Consider the following 25,905-nt stretch of genomic DNA (forward strand, 5'->3'; position numbering starts at 1 on the left):
TCCTTTAAGTAACATTCGACAGTCTATCCTAGTTAATTCACGTCTCATACCATCGAAGTTACCTTTCTTTAAGTTCAGGGCCCTAGTCTCTGAATTAACTGTGTCACTCTCCATCTTAAATGAAGAATTCTACCATATTATGGTCACTCTTCCCCAAGGGGCCTCGCACAACAAGATTGCTAATTAATCCTCTTTCATTACACAACACCCAGTCCAGAATAGCCAGCTCTCCAGTTGGTTCCTCGACATATTGGTCTCGAAACCCATCCCTTATACACTCCAGGAAATCCTCCTCCACCGTATTGCTACCAGTTTGGTTAGTCCAATATACATGTAGATTAAAGTCACCCATGATAACTGCTGTACCTTTATTGCATGCATCCCTAATTTCCTGTTTGATGCCATCCCCAACCCCTCAAGGGGTGATTCCAGGTAAGGGAGTTTCAACCTGTACTTCAAAATGCTGTGCTTGATATGCATGAATGATCATAAAATGAGTTGAAACTTCAATTTTAAGATTCAAAGAAGAAATATTCTGGCGTCGGTTTGATGTTTCCTTGCGCCACGATCGGTTCCGCTGATTTAAGTCCATTTATGCCCATTTTAAGTTCAGGTGTATTGAGGCTGGGAGGATACTTGTATATAATTTGGTATCATCAGAATCAGTACAGCTTTGAGCTCAATTTCAGTTGTAACTTCCTGGTTGGGCCCACGGAGGAAATTCCAGGCCTATGTATAATAATGCTCAGAACAACAGATTAACTCGGAGTGTGTGTTGAAACCATTCGAGAGGTTGCTCTTGTAAACTTCTGTAAATGCTCTTTTAACACTTTATAAAAAATATTTTTAACTTTAACCACTGGACTCTTTCATGACCCTCTACCATTTTTTCCCTATAGCATCCTAATTTATTATGGAGCTTTACATCAAGTTTTTTTTTCCCCCAAAACAAATGACACCAGACAAAGGTTATATTATCATTTGCCCTGTCTGCACTCCTCTGCTGAAGATGCTGACTCATGCTGAAGTACAGTTCCAAGGAATCTAACTACCCTCTGCCGCCTCACCCAGGTGGCCCGACTTCATATATGAACCCAGACAACAAGTGGTGACCGGCTATTCAACTCTAGTGGGCATTCATAGTCGACCCCCATCCGATCCAAATGTGCACTTTCCTACAATGCTCATCGGATAGCATGCAGGAGCAAGAGCTGTATCAGATTGTCCCCTCTCTAGCTCAGAGGTGCTGAAGCCAATTGTAGCACAAGTTGAGTTCAAGACAGACCAGCGATCAAACTGGGACCTTCCTTCTCTTCCAAGTACATTTTCATTGAAATAGCTTGTGTGGGTGTGTATAAATCTCAATTACAGGCAAGCAGAACAATCACCTTGTAGTTTGTTAAAAAGAGAAAAAAAATTGAAATAACTAACAGATGCAACATCAGCATATTTGGAAGAAGTCACGAGAATAGTTAATCTAATTGGCTCAGTTCCAATGACTGCATTGCTGAAAAGCAAAATACTACATGACAGGTTATAAATAGTCCCAGTTGTTACAATCTTTGCTGTAGAACTACTAATTCCATTATGGCTTCACATGTCATTCTGAATAATCAAACAATACTTTAGATTCTAATCAACAGTTTTCAGTTACGCAAGTAAAAGAAAACATAGTCTTCTTGTAGAAGTACACAGTATCTATCTGTTCATTGCACAACTATGTTGAATCTTGGATAAATGTAGGTATGCTTCAGCAGTTACTCTTAATAGAACAACTTTCATTACATGCTAATGGTGCACTGGCATTAAGAGGCTGAATTCCCTTTGTTTTCTGAATTACTTGAGTTGCAATTATATAAGCTATAACACGGTCTAGCTTGCAATGTTCTATGAATGTTTGGATTTCTCAGAGTATAATACTCGGATAATGTAGAAAGCTGTCACCAGATATGATTTTAGCTTTCAACAGAAGGGATTCAAAAGCGTGCTGAATGGGTCCTTGTGCCGTAAGTGTTTTAAGCCTAAAACCTTCTCACAACCCGAATGAACATGTGGTACAGCTTTTAAGTCTGATTAAGAAATACAGTGATATACTAGGCTAGATTAGACTGCAGTTACCGGAAGATAGGCAAACCGTGCATCTTAAAAACCATAATTAATTGCTGGCTTAAAACAAGATCGATGAATTTCCTTGTCAATTTATGCTAGTCGGTTAATTAAACCCATTTTTTTTTTTTTTACAGTCTTGACTCTTTTATCCTTTTTCATTTTGGCTGAAGAAGTACGGCAATCACTTACTAGTCTTTCTTGCTGAAGCTGCTCTCTTAGCACTCGGTCTTCAGGTAAAATATCGCATAGAAGGTAGTAGTCTGTTTGTTCCTCTGTTAAAACAAATAATTTTCACTTGTCCAGTAACAGCTGCTGTTAATGTTCGCTGTAAATGTATTTTAAATTTCCATCTTACTTTGCATTTTAAATGCTCTGTTTCACCTTAGTTTTTCCAAAATCTTAATCTATTATAATCCATCCATAATTTCACTTCAATTTTGCAATTATCTCTATCTTGGTACAAGCAAATATGTTCAAAAATCACAAACTTACAGTAAATCATTCATTAATAAACTTTAATAAACAAGAACTGTCTCTTCACATACTTCAAATCTGACACACTTACCCTCAGGACCTTGGGAGTTGGTTCTTATTACACTACAAAAATCTGTTATTGGTTGGTCAATAAACCTTTTCTTCCAATACAAAATGTACCTTAAAACAAACCAAAAAAAAAAATAAGTCACCCTTTCATGAAATAGTATCTTTTTGCCTGATTCTTAAAATTGAACTCTCCTTCCCCACAAATCTTAAAAGTTAATGCCGGAAGAGAGAAAATCCTATGTCCTTGCGGAGACTAATAAACTAAAAACTAATTAGACTCAAGGTGTGAAAGCCTTTTTGATAATCCTGAAAGATGTCCTTCGATTCAAATTAACTAAACTTTGTAGGATAATATTCTCAATTGATTTACAAATGACACTCCACTTAAGAAAATAATTCCACTGGAGCTTTCATAATACACATTGTCGCTCTCCAGTCCGGCACTCTTGGGATCTGACTGGTACCGGACCAGAGAATTTTCTGGACGACGGGAGGTCACACCGACCCCAGACTTACCGGGTCCTGATGACAGCGCTCGGGCTCCTGAAAGCCTCCGCCATGCTCCGGCTGCAAAACTCGGGCCTCGCTCCCTCTCCGTGCCAACCTGACCTCGGAGGGAACACCGAAGGCAGCGGGTTAAGAGGAGTAGCTTTACCTCCGTGAACAGCGCGGGGCACCACTCCTGCCGGAAATGATGGCGGACCAGGGATGTCTCCGGACTAAAGAGTCCCAGACTGGAGAGGTACAACCTGTATCAAATATATATATGACTTTGGTGAATTGGATGAGGTGCTGTTATACCTTGTGATGCACAATGCAGTGGCTTAGAAATTGCAGTCGGAGGCGTACATCTGGAGTATGCTTCCAACCCGTGAAACAATTCCGAAAGTAGCGTCTGACGTCCAGAATGCAAAGAGTTGTGGTCTCAGGCCTCCAGGCGGACAGCAGCATAAAGGCCACGGATCTCAGGGACGCAAGCACTTCGGAAGGGATCACGTGGGCTCAGTTCTCCAAATACAAAGGAGAAATTAATTGCAACCATTTACGAAGAGAATCCCCTAATGATGTGCAATGGAATCCCCAGAATTATAATAATCCTATGCGTGAGTTCTTTTAATGTGGGGTGGTCGTTGCACAACGGCCACCACACAGGCTTAGCTTCGTTAAAAGTTTCTCCAGAGGTTTTAAAAGTTTTCCCAAGTTGTTTAAAGGTTTCCCAAGTTAATTAAAAGTTTAAAATGAAAGTCAATAATAAGCTACCTCCCTTGGTACTGTTCCATGGGCGCTGCCAGCCCTCTGCAGCTACACAAAGCCCTGGCTCGGCCACATCCGGAGCACTGCGGGGAAGTAGAGGCCCAGTCGTCTCTGAAGGAGGGGGAAAGGCCAGCCGCCATCACAGAAGAGGAGGAGGCCCAAACGCCAATGTGGAGGAGAGGCACAGCTGTTGCCGCTGGAGGGGATCCAGTCGCCGCTGGGGAGAGATCTGAACGCTGCCAGGGGCCCGAACGCCTGAATGCCACTGGGGGCCCGAAAGCCTGGTCGCTGCTGCAGGCCGTGATCCTTACCAACGGATCCATTACAGACCCAATCCACATCTGGACCAGGGTCAAACAGGGCTGCATCATTGCCCCAACCCTCTTCTCAATCTTCCTCGCTGCCATGCTCCACCTCACAATCAACAAGCTCCCCACTGGAGTGGAACTAAAGTAAAGAACCAGTGGGAAGCTGTTTAACCTTCGCCGCCTCCAGGCCAGGTCCAAGAGCACCCCAACCTCTGTCGTCGAGCTACAGTATGCGGATGACGCCTGCGTCTACGCACATTCAGAGGCAGAACTCCAGGATACAGTCAACGTATTTACTGAGGCATACGAAAGCATGGACCTTACACATTCACAAGGCAAAAGGTCCTCCACCAGCCTGTCCTCACCGCATAGCACTGCCCCCCAGTCATCAAGATCCACAGCGCAGCCCTGGACAACGTAGACCATTTCCCATACCTCAGGAGCCTCTTATCAACAAGAGCATTGATGAGGAGATTCAACACCGCCTCCAGTGCGCCAGTGCAGCCTTCGGCCGCCTGAGGAAAAGAGTGTTCGAAGACCAGGCATTCAAATCTACCACCGAGCTCATGGTCTACAGGGCTGTAGTAATACCCGCCTTCCTGTATGGCTCAGTGGCATGGACCATGTACAGTAGACACCTCAAGTCACTGGAGAAATATCAACGATGCTTCCGCACGATCCTACAAATGCCCTGGGAGGACAGACGCACCAACATTAGCGTCCTCGACCAGGCCAATATCCCCAGTATTGAAGCACTGACCACACTTGATCAGCTCTGCTGGGCAAGCCACATTGTCTGCATGCCAGACAGGAGACTCCCAAAGCAAGCGCTCTACTCAGAACTCCTTCATGGCAAATGAGCCAAGGGTGGACAGAGGAAACGTTACAAGGACACCCTCAAAGCCTCCCTGATAAAGTGCGGCATCCCCACCGACATCTGGGAATCCCTGGCCAAAGACAGCCCCGAGTTGGAGGAAGTGCATCCGGGAGGGGGCTAAGCGCCTCGAGTCTCATCGCCGAGTGCATGCAGAAAACAAGCGCAGGCAGCGGAAGGGAAATGCGGCAAACCTGTCCCACCCTCCCTTACCCTCAACGACTGTCTGTCCCACCTGTGGCAGGGACTGTGGCTCTCGTATTGGACTGTTCAATCACCTCAGGGCTCATTCTAAGAGTGGAAGTAAGTCTTCCTCGATTCCGAGGGACTACCTATGGTGACGATGAATAATTTTACAATGTACTAAACTATAATTTTGTTCAAAAGTTCCTTTACTGCACCAACCTCAACAAAAATTTAATTTTTTGCTAAATAATTTTAAATATCTTAATCCGGGCCAATAATTGCATAAACTCAGTTCAAGTGTATGTGCATAATTTTGAATTTTTGAATGTTTTATTTAAGCCTTATATATACCCTTACACTGAAGCAAGCAGAGCCTATGTCTGCTTTTATCAGCCATAAGAGTTGCATGGGCAATTGCTGGACAAATTGCCCAACTCTGCGCCAGCAACACTCAGTTATCTGGTGGTTCGGATGATCTGTCAGGCGTACCTTGATAGGTCTTAAGTTCCAAATTTTGCACATGCACAAGCGCATGCAGAAATCTGGAAGTTGCAGGGAATATGACAGTGTACACAGAGTATGCCGTCGTACACACTGCAATTTCAGGGCCATTAGATAATTCAAATCCTGTTCAAATCTTTCTGCATTATTTTGAGTCTTATTTTGGTTTTACATTTTAATAGTTTCACTTTCAGATTTTTTTTTTTAAAAAAAGTGTTTTTGTTTACATTTACTTCATTTAAAAAGAACTAGCTAACTTTTTACTGCTTGTATCGCAATTTGTTTTCTTAAATAAAAACAAATTGTTTTATTTTAAATTACTTCTTTATTTTGTATCCTTTTAGATATTTCTCTCCCCTGCTATTAATTCTTATATATCTACAGCTACCTGTGACTAATCACGCTCCGCTTTACACCTTATATATGCATTCATGTTAGAGAAATGATAAACTATATATTTTATAATAACTCATTGCACTGTTTCCATCAACAAAATATGGGAGATTGGATTGTTCTTTATTTTCTCTGAATAAACCACTTCATCAATTGTGGAAATTGACTGTTTTTTCATTTGCTTGCTTGAGCTTCCATCCTACTTGAGTTTTGCCTCATTCTCCTAAACAGCAATGTTAACATTGTACTGATGGCACACCATACTTTTGGGCAACTTCAATGGGCCCAAGTTTGCCCCCAGGGTTAGAACGGCGCACCACTTTAGAACAGAAACGGTGCCTATTATTTACCTTGGTATTCTCCCCGCAGTCCAGTCGATCCAGGCTCTTGGCGCAGCGCAGCAGAATGCGTGGAAGGCGGAGCCATGTCCCGGCGCTGAAAACAGTGCCGGGACCTCTGCACATGCACGCTAGAGTGTGCGCGCATGTGCAGTAGTTCCTCGCATCCCGAATCTGTGCAGGCTGCGTGGGAGGGGCCCGAAGAATGCCGTCCCTAGCCCTGGCCGAATGGGCTCACCGGGCATTGCAGATCGGAACTCGGGCTTCCCTCCCGTTCAGCTCCCCCCACCCTCCCGCCCTTCCTCCCGTTCAGCTCTTCCTCCTCCTCCTCTCCCCCTCCCCATCTCCACGAAGTCGGCGGGGCCCGCCCGCCCGGCATCCCACTGGGGGCAGGCCCCGCCCTTTGTCTTCTGCGGCGGCCCGGCTTCCACGTCGGCGGCGGGGCCCGTTCAGCCTCCCCCCACCGCCGCCCTCCCTCCTGTTCTGCCCTCCACCTTCCCGTTCAGCTCTTCCCCCCCTCCACTCCCCCCTCCCCTCCCTCCCCCAACCCCTCGCTGTCAGAAACAGAGAGAGAGAGACACTGACACTGACAGAGAGAAAGACTGACAGAGACACACTGGGTGGTGGCGGGGGGGAGGGCGTCCCAGCCCGCTGTTGGAGGGCTCCCGGTGCTGTAGTCGGTGAGTAGAAACTTAATTTTTTTATTTATTGATTTTTTATTATTTTTTTATTTTTTTTGATTGATTTATTGATTCATCATTTATTACCGATGATGGCTCTTTATTTGTTAAAGTGAAGTGTTTAATGTTTGTAAACTTCCCTCCCCCCCTCCATCTCTTGTTCCCTACGCCCTGATTTCTAAGTGTAGGCAAGGTTTTTCTGAGTGTACAAAAATCTACACTTACTCCATTCTAAGTTAGTTTGGAGTAAGTTTTCCCTGCCTAAACTTGCAAAACAGGTGTAAGCGGCTGGACACGCCCCCTTTTGAAAAAAAAATCTGTTCTAAAATGAAACTATTCTAACTCACTAGAACTGGAGCAAACCAAATGCCGAGAATTGCAATTTCTAAGATGCTCCATTCTAAACTAGTTGCTCCAAAAAAATAGGAGCAACTCAGGCCGAAACTTGAGCCCAAGGTTTCTTTACTACTACAAACCTGTTCAACAACAATTTATTTGCTACAATTTCCACATGCTTTGGCCTTGCTATTTCTCTCTTGTTCACTGCAATGTTAAAATAAATTTTAATCTAATTCGGTACAAATCATGCATGCGACAGTTCAGAATTGGATTGGATATAGCAAATCACATATACACTACAACGAGGAATTAAAGTCAGATGCATACAATAGTTGACAGTTTGCAGTGGTATCCATGTATGGTTCAGACTGTGGTGTGCTACCGAATATATGATGCACCAATTAAGGTAAGCAATAGGCAATGTAAGCAAAAGTGTTTCAACAGATCAAGGTCTTTTTAAATAGATCTATAATGCTAAATCCAATGTAATTTGATATCTCGGGCCTGAGACCTTGCCAAAAATAGAAAATGCTGCAAAGACTCAAGTCAGACATGATAGTCCGGATTTTGTGTTGAGAATAGCGGTGAGGCAAACACAGCAAATCGTTATAATGGAGTAAATCGGACAGCAACGACTGGAGCATGCACATGCACAATTAAATGCGGAAATCCAGAACTACGCTGCTCCTCCACAGGCTGTGCTACAACACAACCTCGCCGATAGACTCAGCATTGAAAGCAATGCAAGAGCGCGAAATTGCTGTACTTACCCACTAAACACAGGCAGCAGAAAAGGTTAGGGCTGGTGCATTCAGGTGTATGTGAATTTCTAATGATGAGACCAGTCATAATTACTGCCAAACAACCTCTCAAGCCCTGAAAATTTAATTTTACAAACGTGGAGTCTCATTCCTTCAGAACATAATTAGTGTTTGAGATTTTTTTTTTAATTAATACTTGGGAAAAAAAAATTCTGTCTGTCTCCTTTATCTATTTCTCTTAATCCCATCTTTCTTTCACAATCTTTATATTGCTTTCTGAACACAATTTAAATCTAATTTATAATTCCTGGTTTATACTTCCTGTCTGTTTCAGTGAGAATTCTTCAATCTGATTGGTTGACGAGCCTTGTTATTTCTTTTCCTGCTCACACATGCCACTGATGCCCTGTCGAGGGCACCGCGTTGGATCAGACAACCGATTACAGCAAGTCTTCGTTCAAAAGCCCGCAAAAACTCAGTGGCCAGCTGTTAGCGTAGTGAACGGCGCGTGCCGTTCCTTTGCTGCTGATCACAAATTCCGTGCCCACGTGGAGAGAATAGGCAAGGTGCTTCTGATATATACTCTTCCTCAGAACTTGAACATATTAATTTAGTAAAGGCTTAACCTCAGTTTCCAGACTGGAATTAGTTCAAATAACTGGCCGTCAATTATGATGGGTATGCAGCCTCACCGTAGATGACCCAGACTACAGAAGGTCAGCATGAACAGATAGAAATGTATGCTCTGAGTTACGGTATGTCGCACTTACAAAAGTCTTTGGGGCTTAAAGATGAAAGTTATTTTAATTTCTATTCTCCCTTCCCGGCCTACACTCATGAGAGGTCAGTGAGCCACCCAGTGATTGATTGGAAAGGCAAACAAATTAAGGAGATGGAAATTGCATAATGCCAGTTATCTGCCAAGATGCAATATCTTGCAGGACAGTAAAGGAACCAAGTGAAGTGGTAAGCAAGTGTACTACCAGATAATAATATGACAATTTCAATTATTGTTCCTGTTACAGCTAAATTTATGTCGCCCCCAACCTGTTCCAACTGTCATCTAAATTGCGTCACTGAAGTGCTTGTGTATGATAGTGTCAGTTAAATCAATTCCAAGTCGTCAAAATAATGTCACTAGCCCTCTCATGTATGCGGCACCTGTAAATTGACACGAAAAGTAAAACTGTCACATGAGAAATAATAATGTGTTGGTCAGAACTGCAAATATAAATAGTCCTCGGAGTCTAACCCACAAGAGGATCACTGCTGCTTTGGGGCAGTGAAACAGATTTGCACCAGTCCAGTATAAACACCTGATGCACTCTACAAATCTTAGCTGCAGATCAGAAGTCAGCAGATCCTATAGGTGAATAATTTAATACCACCTGGTGCATAAAATGGAAATGTAATGGCTGAATATTCCTGTGTGGAATTTTATGCATCATGACTGAAATTAAGTTTATTTTCTCCAGGATTCAAGCTATCTCAGGGTTAAGGGAAGATCACGGGAGACTCCTCAAAACAATGAGCTCAAGTTCCAGACCCCTGCTAGAACGGCGCATATCGGAGAGGCCCGCCTAATTTGTAGAACAGAAATTGCACCGAATACTTACCTCGCGATTCTCCGCTATCTGTCGGTCCGTTTCTAGCTTGGCGCGGCGCAGCAGCTGGGGGCGGAGCTACAGCCCTGCTCCAAAAACAGTGTCGGCAGCTGCGCGCATGCGCAGTGCAGGCTGCGTGTGTGCGCAGTAGCTCCTGGCTTGGGGCAACGACCCTATCCCTGGCTGAAGGGACGCCGCCCCTATCCCGGGCCAAGTGGCCTGACAGCTCGTACCTTGTCGGCGGCGGGGCCCGCCTGCCCAGCATCTCGCTGGGGGCGGGCTCCGCCCGAAGTCCTCAGCAGCGGCCTGGCATCTCCTGGGTGTGGGCCCCGCCCAAAGTGGCGGCGGCGGCGGGGCCCACCTGACCGACATCTCCTGGGGCCGGGGGGGGGCCCGTCCCAGCAGGCTGTTGGAGGGCTCCCGGTGCTACAGTAGGTGAGTAGAAATTTAATTTTTTATTTATTGATTGATTTATTGGTTGATTTATTGATTTATTTATTATTGATGATGGCTCTTTATTTGTAAAAGTGGTGTTTAATGCTTGTAAACTTCCCTTCCCCCACCCCATCTCTCGTTCTCTGCGCCTAATTTATAAAGTGTAGGCAAGGTTTTTCTGAGCGTACAAAGATTTACACTTACTCCATTCTAACTTAGTTTGGAGTAAATTTTCACTGCCTAAACTTGCAAAACAGGCGTAAGTGGCTGGACATGCCCCTTTTTAAAAAATCTGTTCTAAAATGAAACTATTCTAACTCACTAGAACTGGAGCAAACTAAATGCCGAGAATTGCAATTTCTAAGATGCTCCATTCTAAACTAGTTGCTCCAAAAAAATAGGAGCAACTCATGCCGAAACTGGAGCTCAATAAAACTTTACTTGAAGCCAGCATTTAACCCTTCTAGCATGCTGTGTATCTACCATGTTTTTTAATGCTATTTATTTAACTGTCTACTTGCCAAAAGTTAAAACCTACATATGAGTGTAAGCTCCAATTCAGTCTTGAAAGTAATTTCTTCTGTCATTAGAGGTGATCCAAAACTCGGTTGCCAGTGTCCTATCTCACACCAAGTCCCGCTCATCCATCACCCCGGTGTTCGCTGAGCAACACTGGCTTCCGGTTAAGTAACGCCTCGATTTCAAAATTATCATCCGTTTTCAAATGCCTCCATAGCCTCGCCCCTCCCTATCTCTGTAATCTCCTCCAGCCCCACAAGCGCCACCGCCCCACCACCCCCGATGTCTGCGCTCCTCTAATTCTGCTCTCTTGAGCATCACTGATTATAATCGCTCAACCATTGGTGGCTGAGCCTTCTGTTGCCTCGGCCCCAAGCTCTGGAACTCCCTGCCTAAACCTCTCCGCCCCTCTTTCCTCCTTCAAGACACTCCTTAAAACATATCTCTTTGACCAAGCTTTTGGTCACCTGCGCTAATTTCTACTTATGCGGCTCGGTGTCAAATTGTTTATCTCATAATACTGCTGTGAAGCACCTTGGGACATTTCACTACGTTAAAGGCGCCATACATACTGAAACAAAACAACACTCATTTGTTGGGATTAAAGTAGGCCATCAGCCCAGCAGGAGGCCACAATGGAGTAAACTTTACTTCTTGAATTAGTACAATTTTACATATCTCTATAATGCTTAGACATATCCAATGAATATGCACAGCATTGGTTCAGCAAAGTTGTTGTTTGCAAGTAAGTTGTGCAATACCATGACCTAAGCACTCAATTATGTGGCTAAAGCACAAAACCATGTTTTTTTTTAACAAATAAAGTGCAACATAAAGTAGCTCATGACTCGAAGGGCTGGATTTTTGGCTTTTTGCATTTTCACCTGTTTCTGGGCGCAATTTGCCGCGGAATGAAAAATTTAGCGCCGGGTTAACGTTAGTGCCAGAGTGAGGAACTTTCGCCGAATGAAAGTTCACAAGGAGAGTTAGCATCAATTCCAGTGTTGCACCACAGTTTGTGCGCGCCGGTCCGGCGCTGACGCGATTTGCCGTTTTGCGTACACGCAATTTATTTTTTCTTCCACGCTTCTGGTCTGCTCTCCTGTCACAAACGTTAATGCAGGGCGCAGCCGCGTGCACGTGCAGTACAACCGGGGCTGAATCAGCCATTTCATATTTGGATTTTGATGATGGAGGATGATGATTCCAGATAGCGTGCCAGGCGATTCAGCCACGAGGCTAATGAAGCTCTAGTGTGGGCTGTGGAAAGAAGATGGCAGGAGTTGCATCTTCGGGGTGATTCTCGACCACTGCCATCAATATTTAAAAGGATTTGGAGGGAGATAACAGAGGAAGTTTCTGCCTTGGACACTGTGGTCAGGACTGGCACACAGTGTCGAAAGAAGTTTAATGATCTGATAAGGGTCGTCAGTGTGAGTACAATGCGAGGTTGGGGCAATGTCTGACAGTGCCTCTGGACTAGGGTTGGGGCAATGTCCTGCAGTGGCTCTAGACGAGGGTTGGGGTAATGTCCTGCACGCTCCCTGGGCTGGGTTGGGGCAATGTCCTCCAGTGCCTCTGGACTAGGGTTGGGGCAATGTCCTGCAGTGGCTCTTGACTAGGGTTGGGGCAATGTCCTGCAGTGGCTCTTGACTAGGGTTGGGGCAATGTCCTGCAGTGGCTCTGGACTAGGGTTGGGGCAATGTCCTGCAGTGGCTCTTGACTAGGGTTGGGGCAATGTCCTGCAGTGGCTCTGGACTAGGGTTGGGGCAATGTCCTGCAGTGGCTCTGGACTAGGGTTGGGGCAATGTCCTGCAGTGGCTCTGGACTAGGGTTGGGGCAATGTCCTGCACACTCCCTGGGCTGGTTTGGGGCAATGTCCTGCAGTACATCTGGACCAGGGTTGGGGCAATGTCCTGCACACTCCCTGGACGAGGTTGGGGCAACGTCCTGCACTAGTGTTGGGGCAATGTCCTGCACGCTCCCTGTGCTGGGTTAGGGCAATGTCCTACAGTGCCTCTGGACCAGGGTTGGGGCAATGTCCTACAGTGCCTCTGGACTAGGGTTGGGGCAATGTCCTGCAGTGGCTCTGGACTAGGGTTGGGGCAATGTCCTGCAGTGGCTCTGGACTAGGGTTGGGGCAATGTCCTGCAGTGGCTCTGGACTAGGGTTGGGGCAATGTCCGCAGTGCCTGTGGACTAGGTTGGGGCAATGTCCTGCAGTGCCTCTGGACTAGGGTTGGAGTAATGTCCTGCACACTCCCTGGGCTGGATTGGGGCAATGTCCTGCAGTGTCTTTGGACTAGATATAAAGGAATAGCAGCAGTCCTTCAAATGAGCCTGTGCTATGCGACCTTCCTCATGTCCCCCTGCCCCCTCCCCTGCTACTAACCACTCATCTGTTGCTTTCTACTTCCAGATGACCAGCCATAGCCGCAGCATCCCTCAAGGGACCACTCCACGTCAGGCCACCATCTGGAGGAGGATGAACAGGAGGATACCGATGAGCCAACTCCGATGCATGATCATTCAACCCCTGCTCCACCACTGGCACTCAGCTCTTCTAAGGGCAACATGACGTTCTCGGGGTTTGAGGAATCCGAGGCTCCTGGGACCAGTGGCTTGCAGTAACGCAGTGCTGGGGTTGAATCCCGCAGGCCACCTCTCCGGAGGGTGAGTCGGCAAAGTCGGTCTGCTGACAGACAGGCAGACGTGGAACTGGACATGCTGGGAATGTCGAGGGAGAGCATCCAAATCAGCTGTCAGTTCCTTGATGTCTTGGGTAGGATTCCCGCGAGCATTGACAGTCTGAAAGCGACCATTACGGATGTAGGGTTGCAGATTGTCAGTGTGAGCTGTGATACCAGCGAGGCCATCAATGCCCACACGAGGCTGATGGCCTCCAGCAGTGACAGTGGAGTCCTGGAGTGTGGCTCAAGCCTTAGCAGAATATGGTGCATCACAGGCACAAGCTCTGCTTCAGCTTGGGCATGTGATCCAATCCATGCCTGCCTCCATACTCTGAGTTCCCCACTGCCACAGAGGGAAGTGATGGTTCCGAAGCAAGCCAGCAATGTGCTCTGGTTGCAAGGGACCAGCCCTGTCGGCGACTGAGTGGTTCGAGGGATATGGGAGGTGGTGTCATTCCTCTGGATGACAGCATTCTGTCTCCCCCCACTCAGTCGCTAACCAGCATCAGCGACAGTTGTTACCCAAACCACCTGTGACTGGCGACGCCGATGAAGAGGCTAGCCAGTCAGAAGCCGGGCCTTCCACGCCACGAGCTGGTCCAGTGCGTCCCCAGACGCCTTCTCTCCCCACAACACAGCAGCGCTCTGGCAGTCTTACTGCACGCCATCTTGATGCCACTTTGATTAGGAGCAGCAGGCAAGGGAGGATGATGGACGGAAGGGAGTCAAAAGATGGTGGGAAAAAATAGTGGGGCAGGAACTGATGTTGCTGGATTCATCATATATTATGTTACAGTATCACACTGGATTATGTTCCGATAACGTTGAATTGTCACACTGCTGGATGCAGCTTATTTTATTTAAGTCTCACAATGAAGGTTACAAAGTTTACAATGTTCAAAAATGTTTTTCTTTACCGTAACCATTTCTGTGTAGTGTCTCATTTTCAGAATAAGAGGGAGAATAGTCAACATGGTGGGATAGAGTGGCCAGGCAATGCTTAAACATGCCATTCACTCTTCAAGCAAAACATTCAATTATGAGCTGCCGACATAAGGCTTTTGCAGCGGTGAAATCTCCACAATGCCTCCCCTGCGGTTGTGATGGTGGCATTCGTTCCTTGCCAGGCTCCTCTTCCTCGTCTTCCTCCTCCTTCCCCTCCCCTTTCTCCTGAGGTGGTCCTGTAATCCACTTTCGCAATTCCTGTCCGCTCATGATGGCTAAGTTGTGTAGCATGCAGCACACCACAATGAACTCAGAGACCTGCTGAGGGGAGTATTGCAGGCAGCTTCCAGAGTGGTCCAGGCATCGGAAGCGCTGCTTGAGCACTCTAATTGTCTGTTCGACAATGTTGCTTGTGGCTGCAGGGCTCTCATTATAACGATGCTTGGTTCTGTGTGAGGGTTCGGGGGGGGGGGGGGCGGGGGAGGGGGTCATGAGCCAGGTGGCGAGGCCATAACCTTTGTCCCCGAACATCCAGCTCTGGCCTTGTTGTTTACGCTGTAAAATGCGAAAGGCACTGCTCTCATGCAAGATGAAAGCATCATGGATGCTCCCTGGATATTGGGCATTGACTGCCATGATGCGCTGACGATCAGTATGTTCATGGAGTGGAACTCCTTTCGGTTTCGGAAAACCTCTGCATTCTGTAAAGGTGCTCGCAAGGCGATGTGTGTACAGTCAACAGCATCCTGAACCTTGGGAAGCCAATAAATCGTCCAAAAACTATAGCCCTCTCATTTTTGGTCTCCCTGGTCATTAGTAAGTTTATGAAGTTCATCCTGCATGTGTACAGTGCATTAGTCACCTGGCGAATGCAGCAAATGTGTAGTGTGCTGCTAGATGGAGCATATGTCCCGCGCTGATGCCCGGAAGGAGCTGGAGGCATAAAAAGCAAGTGCCACAGTCACCTTCACCTCGACGGGCAGTGCAGTCCTACTGCCACTGGTAGGCTGTAGGTCCGCCTGTATGAGTTGACATATCTCTGTCAGCACTTCTTTTCAGAAGCGCAGCCTTCTAACACACTGCACCTCAGAGAGCTGGTGGTATGAGCGATGTTCCCTGTCAACTTGTGGGGGTAAGGTCTCTCCCCATACATCTGTGATCTTTTCGATTACATTGCAAATGATCAACAATAAACCTTCTTCCAGCTTGAAGCCAGATGGCAATAGCAGCCAGGATGAACAGCTCCCGACCTAGCATGGCCCCCATCTTTTAAAATGTCCTTTATAAAACAAACTAGAAACTCACATAAACTTCACAATCAAAAGTATGCCATAATGCAGTGCTCTTCTCATCCTTTTAATCACTCACAGCTGTGACTTTCTCCTTTATTTTCAACATGGCGTCATACGCCCCTGGTGCGCCCTGGTTTTTCTGGCTGGGTTCTCAGGCGAACACTAATTCGGGCAAAATGTTCGAAAATTCCATCTGGGGCACTAGCGCAGCAATGCACGACGATTTAGGTCATCCCAACAGTCAAAACAGCGGCAGGGCGTGATGTTTTAGCGCCGCCGCAAAACAATTGGTGAAAGTTGAGCTGGCGAATGCAGCAATGTGTAGCGTGCTCCAAGATGGAGCATATGTCCCGCGCTGATGCCTGAAGGGAACAATTGGAGCTGCGGATGGATTCACTCTGGAATATGCGCGATGCTGAGGATGTCGTGGCTCGCACATTCAGGGGGTTGGTCACACTGCAGGTAAAGGTTACAAAGGCAGATAGGGGATGGGTGACCACCAGGCAGAGCAGGAGAAGGCAGTGCAGGAGTCCCCTGCGGTCACCTCCCTCCAAAACAGATGTACCGCTTTGGATATTGTTGGGGGAGATGGCTCACCAGGGGAAGGCAGCAGCAGCCAAGTTCATGGCACTGTGGGTGGCTCTGCTGCACAGGAGGCCAGGAAAAAGAGTGGGAGAGCTATAGTGGTGGGGGATTCTATTGGAAGGGGGATAGATAGGCGTTTCTGCAGTCGCAACCGAGACTCCAGGATGGTATGTTGCCTCCCTGGTGCAAGGGTCAAGGATGTCTCGGAGCAGCTGCAGGCATTCTGGAGCGAGAGGGTGAACAGCCAGTTGTCGTGGTGCACATAGGTACCAATGATATAGGCAAAAAGCGGGATGAGGTCCTACAAGCTGAATTTAGGGAGCTAGGAGTTAAATGAAAAAGTAGGACCTCAAAAGGTAGTAATCTCAGGATTGCTACCAGTGCCACATGCTAGTCAGAGTAGGAATTGCAGGATAGCCAAGATGAATACGTGGCTTGAGGAGTGGTGCAAGAGGGAGGGATTCAAATTCCTGGGACATTGGTTCTGGGGGAGGTGGGACCAGTACAAACCAGATGGTCTGCATCTGAGCAGGACCGGAACCAATGTCCTAGGGGGAGTGTTTGCTAGTGCTGTTGGGGAGGGGTTAAACCAATATGGCAGGGGAATGGGAACCTATGCAGGGAGACAAAGGGAAATAAATTGGGGGCAGAAGCAAAAGATTGAAAGGAGAATGGTAAAAGCGGAGGGCAGAGAAACCCAAGGCAAAAATCAAAAAGGGCCACATTGCAGCACAATTCTAAAGGGTCAAAGAGTGCTAAAAAGACAAGCCTGAAGGCTCTGTGCCTCAATGCGAGGAGTATTTGTAAGAAGGTGGATGAATTAACTGCGCAGGCAGCTATTAACGATTATGATCTAATTGGGATTACGGAGACATGGCTCCAGGGTGACCAAGGCTGGGAACTCAACATCCAGGGGTATTCAACATTCAGGGGTATTCAACATTCAGGAAGAATAGACAGAAAGAAAACAGCGTTGCTGTTTAAAGAGGAAATTAACGCAGTAGTAAGAAAGGACATTAGCTTGGATGATGTGGAATCTGTATGGGAAGAGCTGCGGAGTACAAAAGAGCAGAAAACGCTAGTGGGAGTTGTGTACAGACCACCAAACAGTCGTAGCGAGGTTGGATATGGCATCAAATAGGAAATTTGGGATGCATGCAATAAAGGTACAGCAGTTATCATGGGCGACTTTAATTTACATATAGATTGGGCTAACCAAGCTGGTAGCAATGCGGTGGAGGAGGATTTCCTGGAGTGTATTAGGGATGGCATTCTAGACCAATATGTCAAGGAACCAACTAGAGAGCTGGCCATCCTAGACTGGGTGTTGTGTAACGAGAGAGGACTAATTAGCAATCTTGTTGTGCGAGGCCCCCTGGAGAAGAGTGACTAGAAAATAGTAGAATTCTTCATTAAGATGGAGAGTGACAGTGTTAATTCAGAGACTAGGGTCCTGAACTTAAGGAAAGATAACTTTGATGGTATGAGACATGAATTGGCGAGGTTAGACTGACAAATTATACTTAAAGGGTTAACAGTGGGTAGACAATGGCAGACATTTATAGATTACATGGATGAACTTCAACAATTGTACAACTCTGGAGTAAAAATAAAACGGGGAAGGTGGCTCAACCGTGGCTAACAAGGGAAATTAGAGATAGTGTTAAATCCAAGGAAGAGACATATAAATTGGCCAGAAAAAGCAGCAAACCTGAGGACTGGGAGAAATTGAGAATTCAGCAGAGGAGGACAAAGGGCTTAATTAGGAGGGGGAAAATAGAGTATGAGAGGAAGCTTGCAGGAACATAAAAACTGACTGTAAAAGCTTTTACAGATATGTGAAGAGAAAAAGATTAGTGAAGACCAATGTAGGTCCTTTGCAGTCAGAATCAGGTGAATTTATAAAGGGGAACAAAGAAATGGCAGACCAACTGAAGTGAAGACACAAATAACCTTCCGGAAATACTAGGGGTTCGCGGGTCTCGCAAAAAAGAGGAACTGAAGGAAATCCTTATTAGTCAGGAAATTGTGTTCGGGAAATTGATGGGATTGAAGGCCGATAAATCCCCAGAGCCTGATAGGCTGCATCCCAGAGTACTTAAGGAAGTGGCCCTAGAAATAGTGGATGCATTGGTGATCATTTTCCAACATTCTATTGACTCCGGATCAGTTCCTATGGACTGGAGGGTAGCTAATGTAACCCCACTTTTTAAAAAAGGAGGGAGAGAAAACAGGGAATTACAGACCAGTTAGCCTGACATCGGTGGTGGGGAAAATGTTGGAATCAATTATTAAAGATGAAATAGCAGCACATTTGGAAAGCAGTGACAGGATCGGTCCAAGTCAGCATGGATTTATGAAAGGGAAATCATGCTTGACAAATCTCCTAGAATTTTTTGAGGATGTAACTAGTAGAGTGGACAAGGGAGAACCAGTGGATGTGGTGTATTTGGACTTTCAAAAGGCTTTTGACAAGGTCCCACACAAGAGAATAGTGTGAAAAATTAAAGCACATGGTATTGGGGGTAACGTGGATAGAGAACTGGTTGGCAGACAGGAAGCAGAGAGTCAGGATAAATGGGTTCTTTTCAGAATGGCAGGCAGTGACCAGTGGGGTGCCACAGGGTTCAGTGCTGGGACCCTAGCTATTTAAAATATACATTGATTTAGATGAAGGAATAGAATGTAATATCTCCAAGTTTGCAGATGACACTAAGCTGGGTGGTGGTGTGAGCTGTGAGGAGAATGCTAAGAGGCTGCAGGGTGACTTGGACAGGTTAGGTGAGTGGGCAAATGCATGGCAGATGCAGTATAATGTGGATAAATGTGAGGTTATCCACTTTGGGGGCAAAAACGCAAAGACAGAATATTATCTGAATGGTGACAGATTAGGAAAAGGGGAGGTGCAACGAGACCTGGGTATCAAGGTACATCAGTCATTGAAGTTTGGCATGCAGGTACAGCAGGTGGTGAAGAAGGTAAATGGCATGTTGGTCTTCATAGCTAGAGGATTTGCGAATAGGAGCAAGGAGGTCTTACTGCAGTTGTACAGAGCCTTGGTGAGGCCACACCTGGAATATTGTGTTCAGTTTTGGTTTCCTAATCTGAGGAAGGATGTTCTTGCTATTGAGCGAGTACAGCGAAGGTTCACCAGACTGGTTCCCGGGATGGCAGGACTGTCATATGAGGAGAGACTGGATCAACTGGGCTTGTATCCACTGGAGTTTAGAAGACTGAGAGGGGATCTCATAGAAACATATAAAATTCTGACGGGATTGGACAGATTAGAGGCAAGAAGAATGTTCCCATTGCTGGGGAGTTCCAGAACCAGAGGTCACAGTCTAAGAATAAGGGGCAAGTCATTTAAGACCAAGATAAGGAGAAACTTCTTCATTCAGAGAGTGGTTAACCTGTGGAATTCTCTACCGCAGAAAGTTGTTGAGACCAGTTCATTGGCTATATTCAAAAGGGAGTAAGGTATGGCCCTTACGGCCAAAAGGATCAAGGGGTATGGAGATAAAGCAGCAAAGGGGTACTGAGGTTGAATGATCAGCCATGATCTTATTGAATGGTGGTGCAGGCTCGAAGGGCTGAATGGCCTGCTCCTGCATCTAATTTCTATGTTTCTATGTATCTGCCCGGTCGCAAAATCTTGTGCGCCTCGTTTCATGCCCCCAAAAAATCATTTTTGCGTCCTGCCGATGTGCTAAATGGGGTGCAAATCCAAAGAAAATCCAGCCCTAAGGCTAGCATTTTCTCAATGTTTCTAAACCTCTGCAAAAATAATTGCATCGTCTCAGCTCACCTTTTCCAAGTTTTGAGGTTAAATGGCACATTTCAAATTTCTGCACACAGCTTTGAAACACACAAAAATGGAGGTACTAATCGAGAGAACAGCCAGCTTGTAGTGAACAATTTAAAAAAATTCTCAGTATAATAATTTCCTGCCAGAAAACATCACTACTGGCTGTACAGTTGAGCTAATTGAGGATAGGATAGGTCTTATCCATTTTTTAATAAAAAGGAATGTAGAAAAATATTTCATTTTTAAAACGTAGTTTCCAATGTGAAGTTTGTGCAAGAAAACATGACCAACCTCAGTATCCTATCTGGCACCAAGGTAAGCTTCTGACTCTGTATCCTCTCTATCACAAACATCACATACTTCCACTTCCATAACATCACCTGATTCAGTCCATCTGCTGCTGCACCCTGATCCATGCTTGTCATCTGCAGACATGACTATTCCAATGCTCTCCTGCCAATCTCCAATCATCCACCTTCCTTAAACTTGAGCTCATCCAAAACCCTGCTACCTGTGTCCCATCACACTCCAAGTCCCTCTCACATATCACCAATGTGCTCGCTGACCTACATTTGAGGCGCTGGGGGCGGGAGCCAATGCAAATTTCTCAACCACATGTTCAAATCCTTTCCTGGCCTCGCCCTTCCCTATTTTCAGAAGCTTCTCCAGCCGGAAAATCACCTCCCCTCCACCCCAACACCTAAGAATGCGACATTCCTCCAACTCTGGCCTCTTGTGCATCCTTCCTTCCCTCCCTTCATCCCACTATTGGCAGCCGTACCTTCAGCCATCAAGGCTCGAAGCTCTGGAATTAACTTCCGAAACCTCTGCTTCTCCACCTCTCTTCCTTTAAAGGTCCTCCTTAAAACTTACTTCTTTGACCAAGCTTTTAGTCAACCCTAATATCTCCTCCTATGGCTCAGTGTTGATTCTTGTCTGATTACACTTATGCGAAACATCTTGGGACATTTTTCTACATTAAAAGTTCTATATAAATGCAAGTGGTTGTTGGTTGATGCTGGGTCAATTTGAAACTAAACCGGGATCTAAACAATCCTACGGCACTATACTTTTTAATGAGGTAAATGTATTAGAGGCAGGGAAAGAGGCCATTTTACGAATGAAATGTCTTCCAATTTGGTCTCTCGTAACATATCAGTGATTGTGGTAGATACATTATTACACAATATTTTTTAACATCGGATAGGATTTGAACTGCAATGTTTATCCTTCTACACAAAACATCCACCAAATAGTATATCAAAGTGCTGTACCTTTCAATTCCTTTTGCAAGTATGCAGTCGGTATTTGCTTTCCTGAATTAAAAAAAGCACCCAGTTTATAGCCCAGAGTATTATCAGAAGAGAAAATTGGCTATGAAATAAATCACTGCTGCTGCATCAGTAATATGGCTAATTTGCCCACATGTACTGGTGCAGTGCTTCTCCACTAGTTATGGTCAGGGGGATTTGGAAAAATTCTGCACATTCACAAGCCTTTGTGCACATCACATGGGCAGATTCAAAAATATATAGACCATTCCCATCCAAACGTCTTACATTGATAGAGAAGTACTGTACAGGGATAGAAGCATTGTATGGGAATATTTAAGTGAACTTTGGTTGCCTTTACTTCCTCAGCCTCAATTCCTTACCAAAATTGAACAGAGATAGTTATTAGAAATGCAATTTCTTCTACAGATAGAAACCCCTTATAACACCTCTTTACTGATTTACACAAAGGCTAATGCCACCATACAAAAGAGGCATCGTATACATTTTCAGCTGCACTTTTTTCTTGTACATCTCAGAAGCAAGTGAACTTTACAGTTTTTTAATCTGTAATATATTTGCTGAGAGACTTTTAATGTCCATCTCCATTCAATATGTACATTAACCCTGCAAAAACAGAAAAGGCCCAAGAACTGAGAATAAAATTAAATCATCAAACCTTCTAAAATCTACAATGAGCTTCACATCAGCTATGACCAGTTTGTGTTCAAGGATCATGTGCCTGAGTAGCTTTTCCTGCTCTTCTGCAGGAAAACATTCTTCACAAAATATGCACGGTAACGGCAGAGAAGTGAACACGTGAGCAGTGCAACATGGAGCCTCTGGCAAGGAGAGAGGTTCCAATATCCAGTCTTTGTTTTCTGAAAACACAAAATCCACTGCATTAGTTAATTGAATAACACTTCCAATCTATGCCCTTTTGTACTTTCATTTAGTTATTTATAATTCTTACTCCTGAAGGGAAAAATTGCAATGTCTTTGATCATATGGGGTCAGTCCCAACATAGTGATTGTAAAATGCATTTGAGTGCATTAAAGACTTGGATGGATGCTGACTCCTGTTCAATGTATCAAGCTGTGCCTAAAATCAGCACTGGCATATATACATCAGAACTGCTCTTTTCTGTTCATAAAACACGTCATGCTGTCTTCTGAATATGGCAAGTTAGAATTTCTCAAGTCATGTTGATGGGGTAGGAAGAATGGTTTGCACTCTCCAAGAGTGAGTAAATATTTTTAATTGACATGAGGCATTTAGGCATTGATATGGTTTATCTTTAAGTGTACAATAATCAACAGTTTAATAATGAGCAAATATTCATATTGAGCAATTTATGATAATGACAAGTTAGAACCTCTCCACAACTATTACATTGTAGTAGCCTGATGTGAAATCTCCTAATTTTGTGCACATGCAGTGGCAGTGGGTAAGCTCTGACTTTACAAGTCCTTGAAAAGTATGTTTATGTATATAGGTGTATGTACATTATTTTCTTGAGAATACCATCTCCCTCTCCTTTTTGCTCCATAATCAATTTATAAAATAAACCAGCAAAGCTGCCAAATAGAAAACAACTCTAGTCATTTATAAAGATGCTAGCAATCATGTAAGGGTAAAAAGCAGATTTGTTTTATCTCATAAAAGCTTACAGGGTGAGGCAGGAAATTGGAATTTGAGGAGCTAACTCCAGTCGAAGTGTTATCATTGGAAGACAGTGGGCAGAATAGCCTCCTATAAATTCAGATTCTATCATTAAAAAAAGACTCTGGACAATTTTCTCCACTCCCTCATCTCCTGAAGGTGTTAACTCCTTGCTTGGCTATTGTTCCATAGACAACCCTTTGGTACTTTGCACTAACAGGCCTTACTCATAAACAACAACAACTTGTATTTATATAGCACCTTTAACAGAGTGAAACATCCCAAGGCACTTCACAGGAGTTTTATTCGATAAAAAAATAAGAGTGCGTTAGCAGGCTATTTGACGATAGGTCAATAGAGTTGAACCTGATCAGGTCTTTATTTTACACATATATTTCCAGCAAAAGTCATGAGATAGCAATCAAAGCAACAACTCTGACCATTTTCTCTCCTCCTAAACCCAAGGTAGACAGGCCAACTACAGTACTGTACTGCTGCTCCCTGGGATCAGCTAACCCAACACAGACTAAGGACCGCACCATAACCTTCCTGGTATGTCTTGCACAGCTCCTCTGTCAGATATGCTAATATCTGTAAAACAAATATACTTACACAGATCAGATCATAAACAACATTGAGAGAAAAAACAAAGAGAAGGTTCACTTCAAATCTATTGAAATGAACTATCTATATTAGATGGGCACATACAAAAGCAGGTTGCATTTTAGTATCCATGGTCATTTATTTATTTGCATTGCCAGACCTAATTCCAAATTTGTTTGGAAATAAGTGTCAAATATTAAACACACTAGAAGGGACACTCTAACATCTGTGATAATTAATCTCAGATAGTCAGTTGTAGCGCATCTGGACTCAAAATACAACTCATTTAAAAAAAACACAAAAAACTGGGGAACCAGAAACACCCATTCCTTTCACAGGCTCTATAAAATTCATCCAGATCTTCTGACCTGAAGAGGATGAATATTCTGCCAAGTCCTGAAGATGTGATGTGTATCCATTTAGGATCTGGACGATCTCTGATTTAGTTTGAGGAATAGTCTGGGACTCTGAAATGCATCTCTTCCTTTCTCTCCTTGCAATGAAACTGTGCTTTGCGCAGAACTTATTGATGGCAGCCAAGCACTCACTAACTTTCAGACTTTACCATGTTCTGGCTGCTAAAGTGACCCTCTATGTCCAGCCTATGTAGTGTTGCATCAGTCAAGTATCTCATTCTATTCGCTCAAATCTCATTGTAGTGGCTGATATGGAAACAGACAAGGAGCAGAATGGAAAAACTTGTGCATGAAAATGGACAGTTTATGATTCATACTTTTAACTGCACTGGCACTAAAGCAACTGAAAGTAGCCAAAACGCTAGACTGATACAAAATCCAATAGGTACATAAATAATGAGAAGTATACAAGATGTATATTTTGGAATGCAGGCAACAGTCAACAGTATACAGCTAGCGCTACTGCTACCTTTGTGTCATGGACACCACTTCTATTAACACTGACACCCTGATCCTGAGAAGTAATCGTCCTAAACTAGAGCATATTTATCAATAAACCCACTTGAACTACCCATTCCTGGGCTGTGACTCTCTATATATCACCCTCATCGACCTTCTTGCCCTCAACAGCGCAGAAATCATTATGTCCTCTGGGATATTCAGCCACCTTAGTCTATAACAGTTCAATCAAATTAGTTTGCGCGAAGTGTGACACTTACTGAACTTTAAATGTGCAACTCGTGCTGCAATAAAAAGACACAGTTCCCCATGTTTAAATGGATTGAAGATTCTACTCATTCCTGACTTTTACCCACATATTGTGGTTTAATCGTGTGTATGAGAACAGGTTACTACAGGCCTGCTTCCCCTCTCCCCGCAATACAAGAAGTAACTAGAAATATTCAGGTCGTAACATTTCCCACCTTCGCTAGCTGCCATCCCCAGCGCCGCCATCACGCCACCCACCAATGACAAGTCACGTGCCTCCGTCCGGAAACCATAACAACCGGCTGGCAGCCAATCGCGAACCGATTGAACAGTGATACGCAGGGTTTCGCGGTGTAACCTGGGAGAGTTGTAGTTCTTGGCTCTGCCTGGACACGGGGTCGGGCCTGGTGTTGGGGACTACATCTCCCACAGGTCTCCGCGGCTGCGGCGCCCACGCTGGGAACTGCAACTCCCACAGTGCTGCGCGGCCGCGGGTTCCCCTGGACTACAGCTCCCGGCAGTCCCCGCGGCCGTCGGGTTCTTGCCCGTCCACAGCCTGAACAATGGTCCCGCGGATAAACTGCTCAGGAACTGGGGCGCGCTAGGGGACAAGTTTTATTGTTGTCCAAACATATGCACCCGTCTTATATCTGCCTCGACAATGTGGATACCTACAGACAATGAGAAATACGGTGTGGGTGAGTGAATTGCCGGCTTACTTGGCATTTTTTTGCCCCTTTTGCTTGAATTGAATTGCAATGAGTTTGTGTGAGTGCGCTTGGGGCCAGTGACAGGGGTCTGTGCAGAGAGCAAAGCGATGTGTCAAAATAAAGCTGCTGAGAACTGACCCCACCGCCACAATAATGTTGCCGCTTCATTAACGGTGCGAGCCGCTCTACCCGCGGGGACACATCGGGCTCTCGCTGCCAATTGCCTTTTTTCCTCTTTCTTTCCTTGTTCGTGTTGAAAATGCCCTTGCTGAGAGGGAGGAATGAGTTGATTGTCCTCATTGCTTTGTGGTCTCGTTACCTTTCCTTTTTTTTTCAAACGCTTTTCAGATATTATTGTCTCCTGGAGTTTTCTT

At 45.1% G+C, this 25,905-nt stretch overlaps 2 protein-coding genes across 3 annotated transcripts in view; one reads left to right on the plus strand and one right to left on the minus strand.

Moving 5' to 3' along the window:
- The window catches only part of znf277 (zinc finger protein 277), a 92,547-nt gene extending 67,429 nt beyond the window's left edge, over positions 1-25,118 (minus strand). The window contains exons 1-4 of one of the 2 annotated variants that reach the window (XM_070900386.1): positions 25,037-25,118; positions 22,111-22,312; positions 2,675-2,763; positions 2,299-2,381 (exon numbers count right to left, since the gene is read on the minus strand). In XM_070900386.1, coding sequence (XP_070756487.1) covers positions 2,299-2,381; positions 2,675-2,763; positions 22,111-22,312; positions 25,037-25,067 — 405 coding nt within the window. In that variant the 5' untranslated portion in view covers positions 25,068-25,118. The other variant, XM_070900387.1, reaches the window with a different exon arrangement.
- Positions 25,119-25,363: 245 nt separating this feature from the next.
- Positions 25,364-25,905, plus strand: part of LOC139280730 (dedicator of cytokinesis protein 4-like) — a 511,619-nt gene continuing 511,077 nt past the window's right edge. Inside the window, exon 1 of the mRNA XM_070900388.1 lies at positions 25,364-25,519. Within this exon, the coding sequence (XP_070756489.1) occupies positions 25,483-25,519 (37 nt within the window). The 5' untranslated portion in view covers positions 25,364-25,482. The remainder of the gene's footprint in view (positions 25,520-25,905) is intronic.

The sequence above is a fragment of the Pristiophorus japonicus genome, chromosome 15 (genome assembly GCF_044704955.1).
Source record: "Pristiophorus japonicus isolate sPriJap1 chromosome 15, sPriJap1.hap1, whole genome shotgun sequence".
In the NCBI taxonomy this organism is placed as follows: Eukaryota; Metazoa; Chordata; class Chondrichthyes; family Pristiophoridae; genus Pristiophorus; species Pristiophorus japonicus.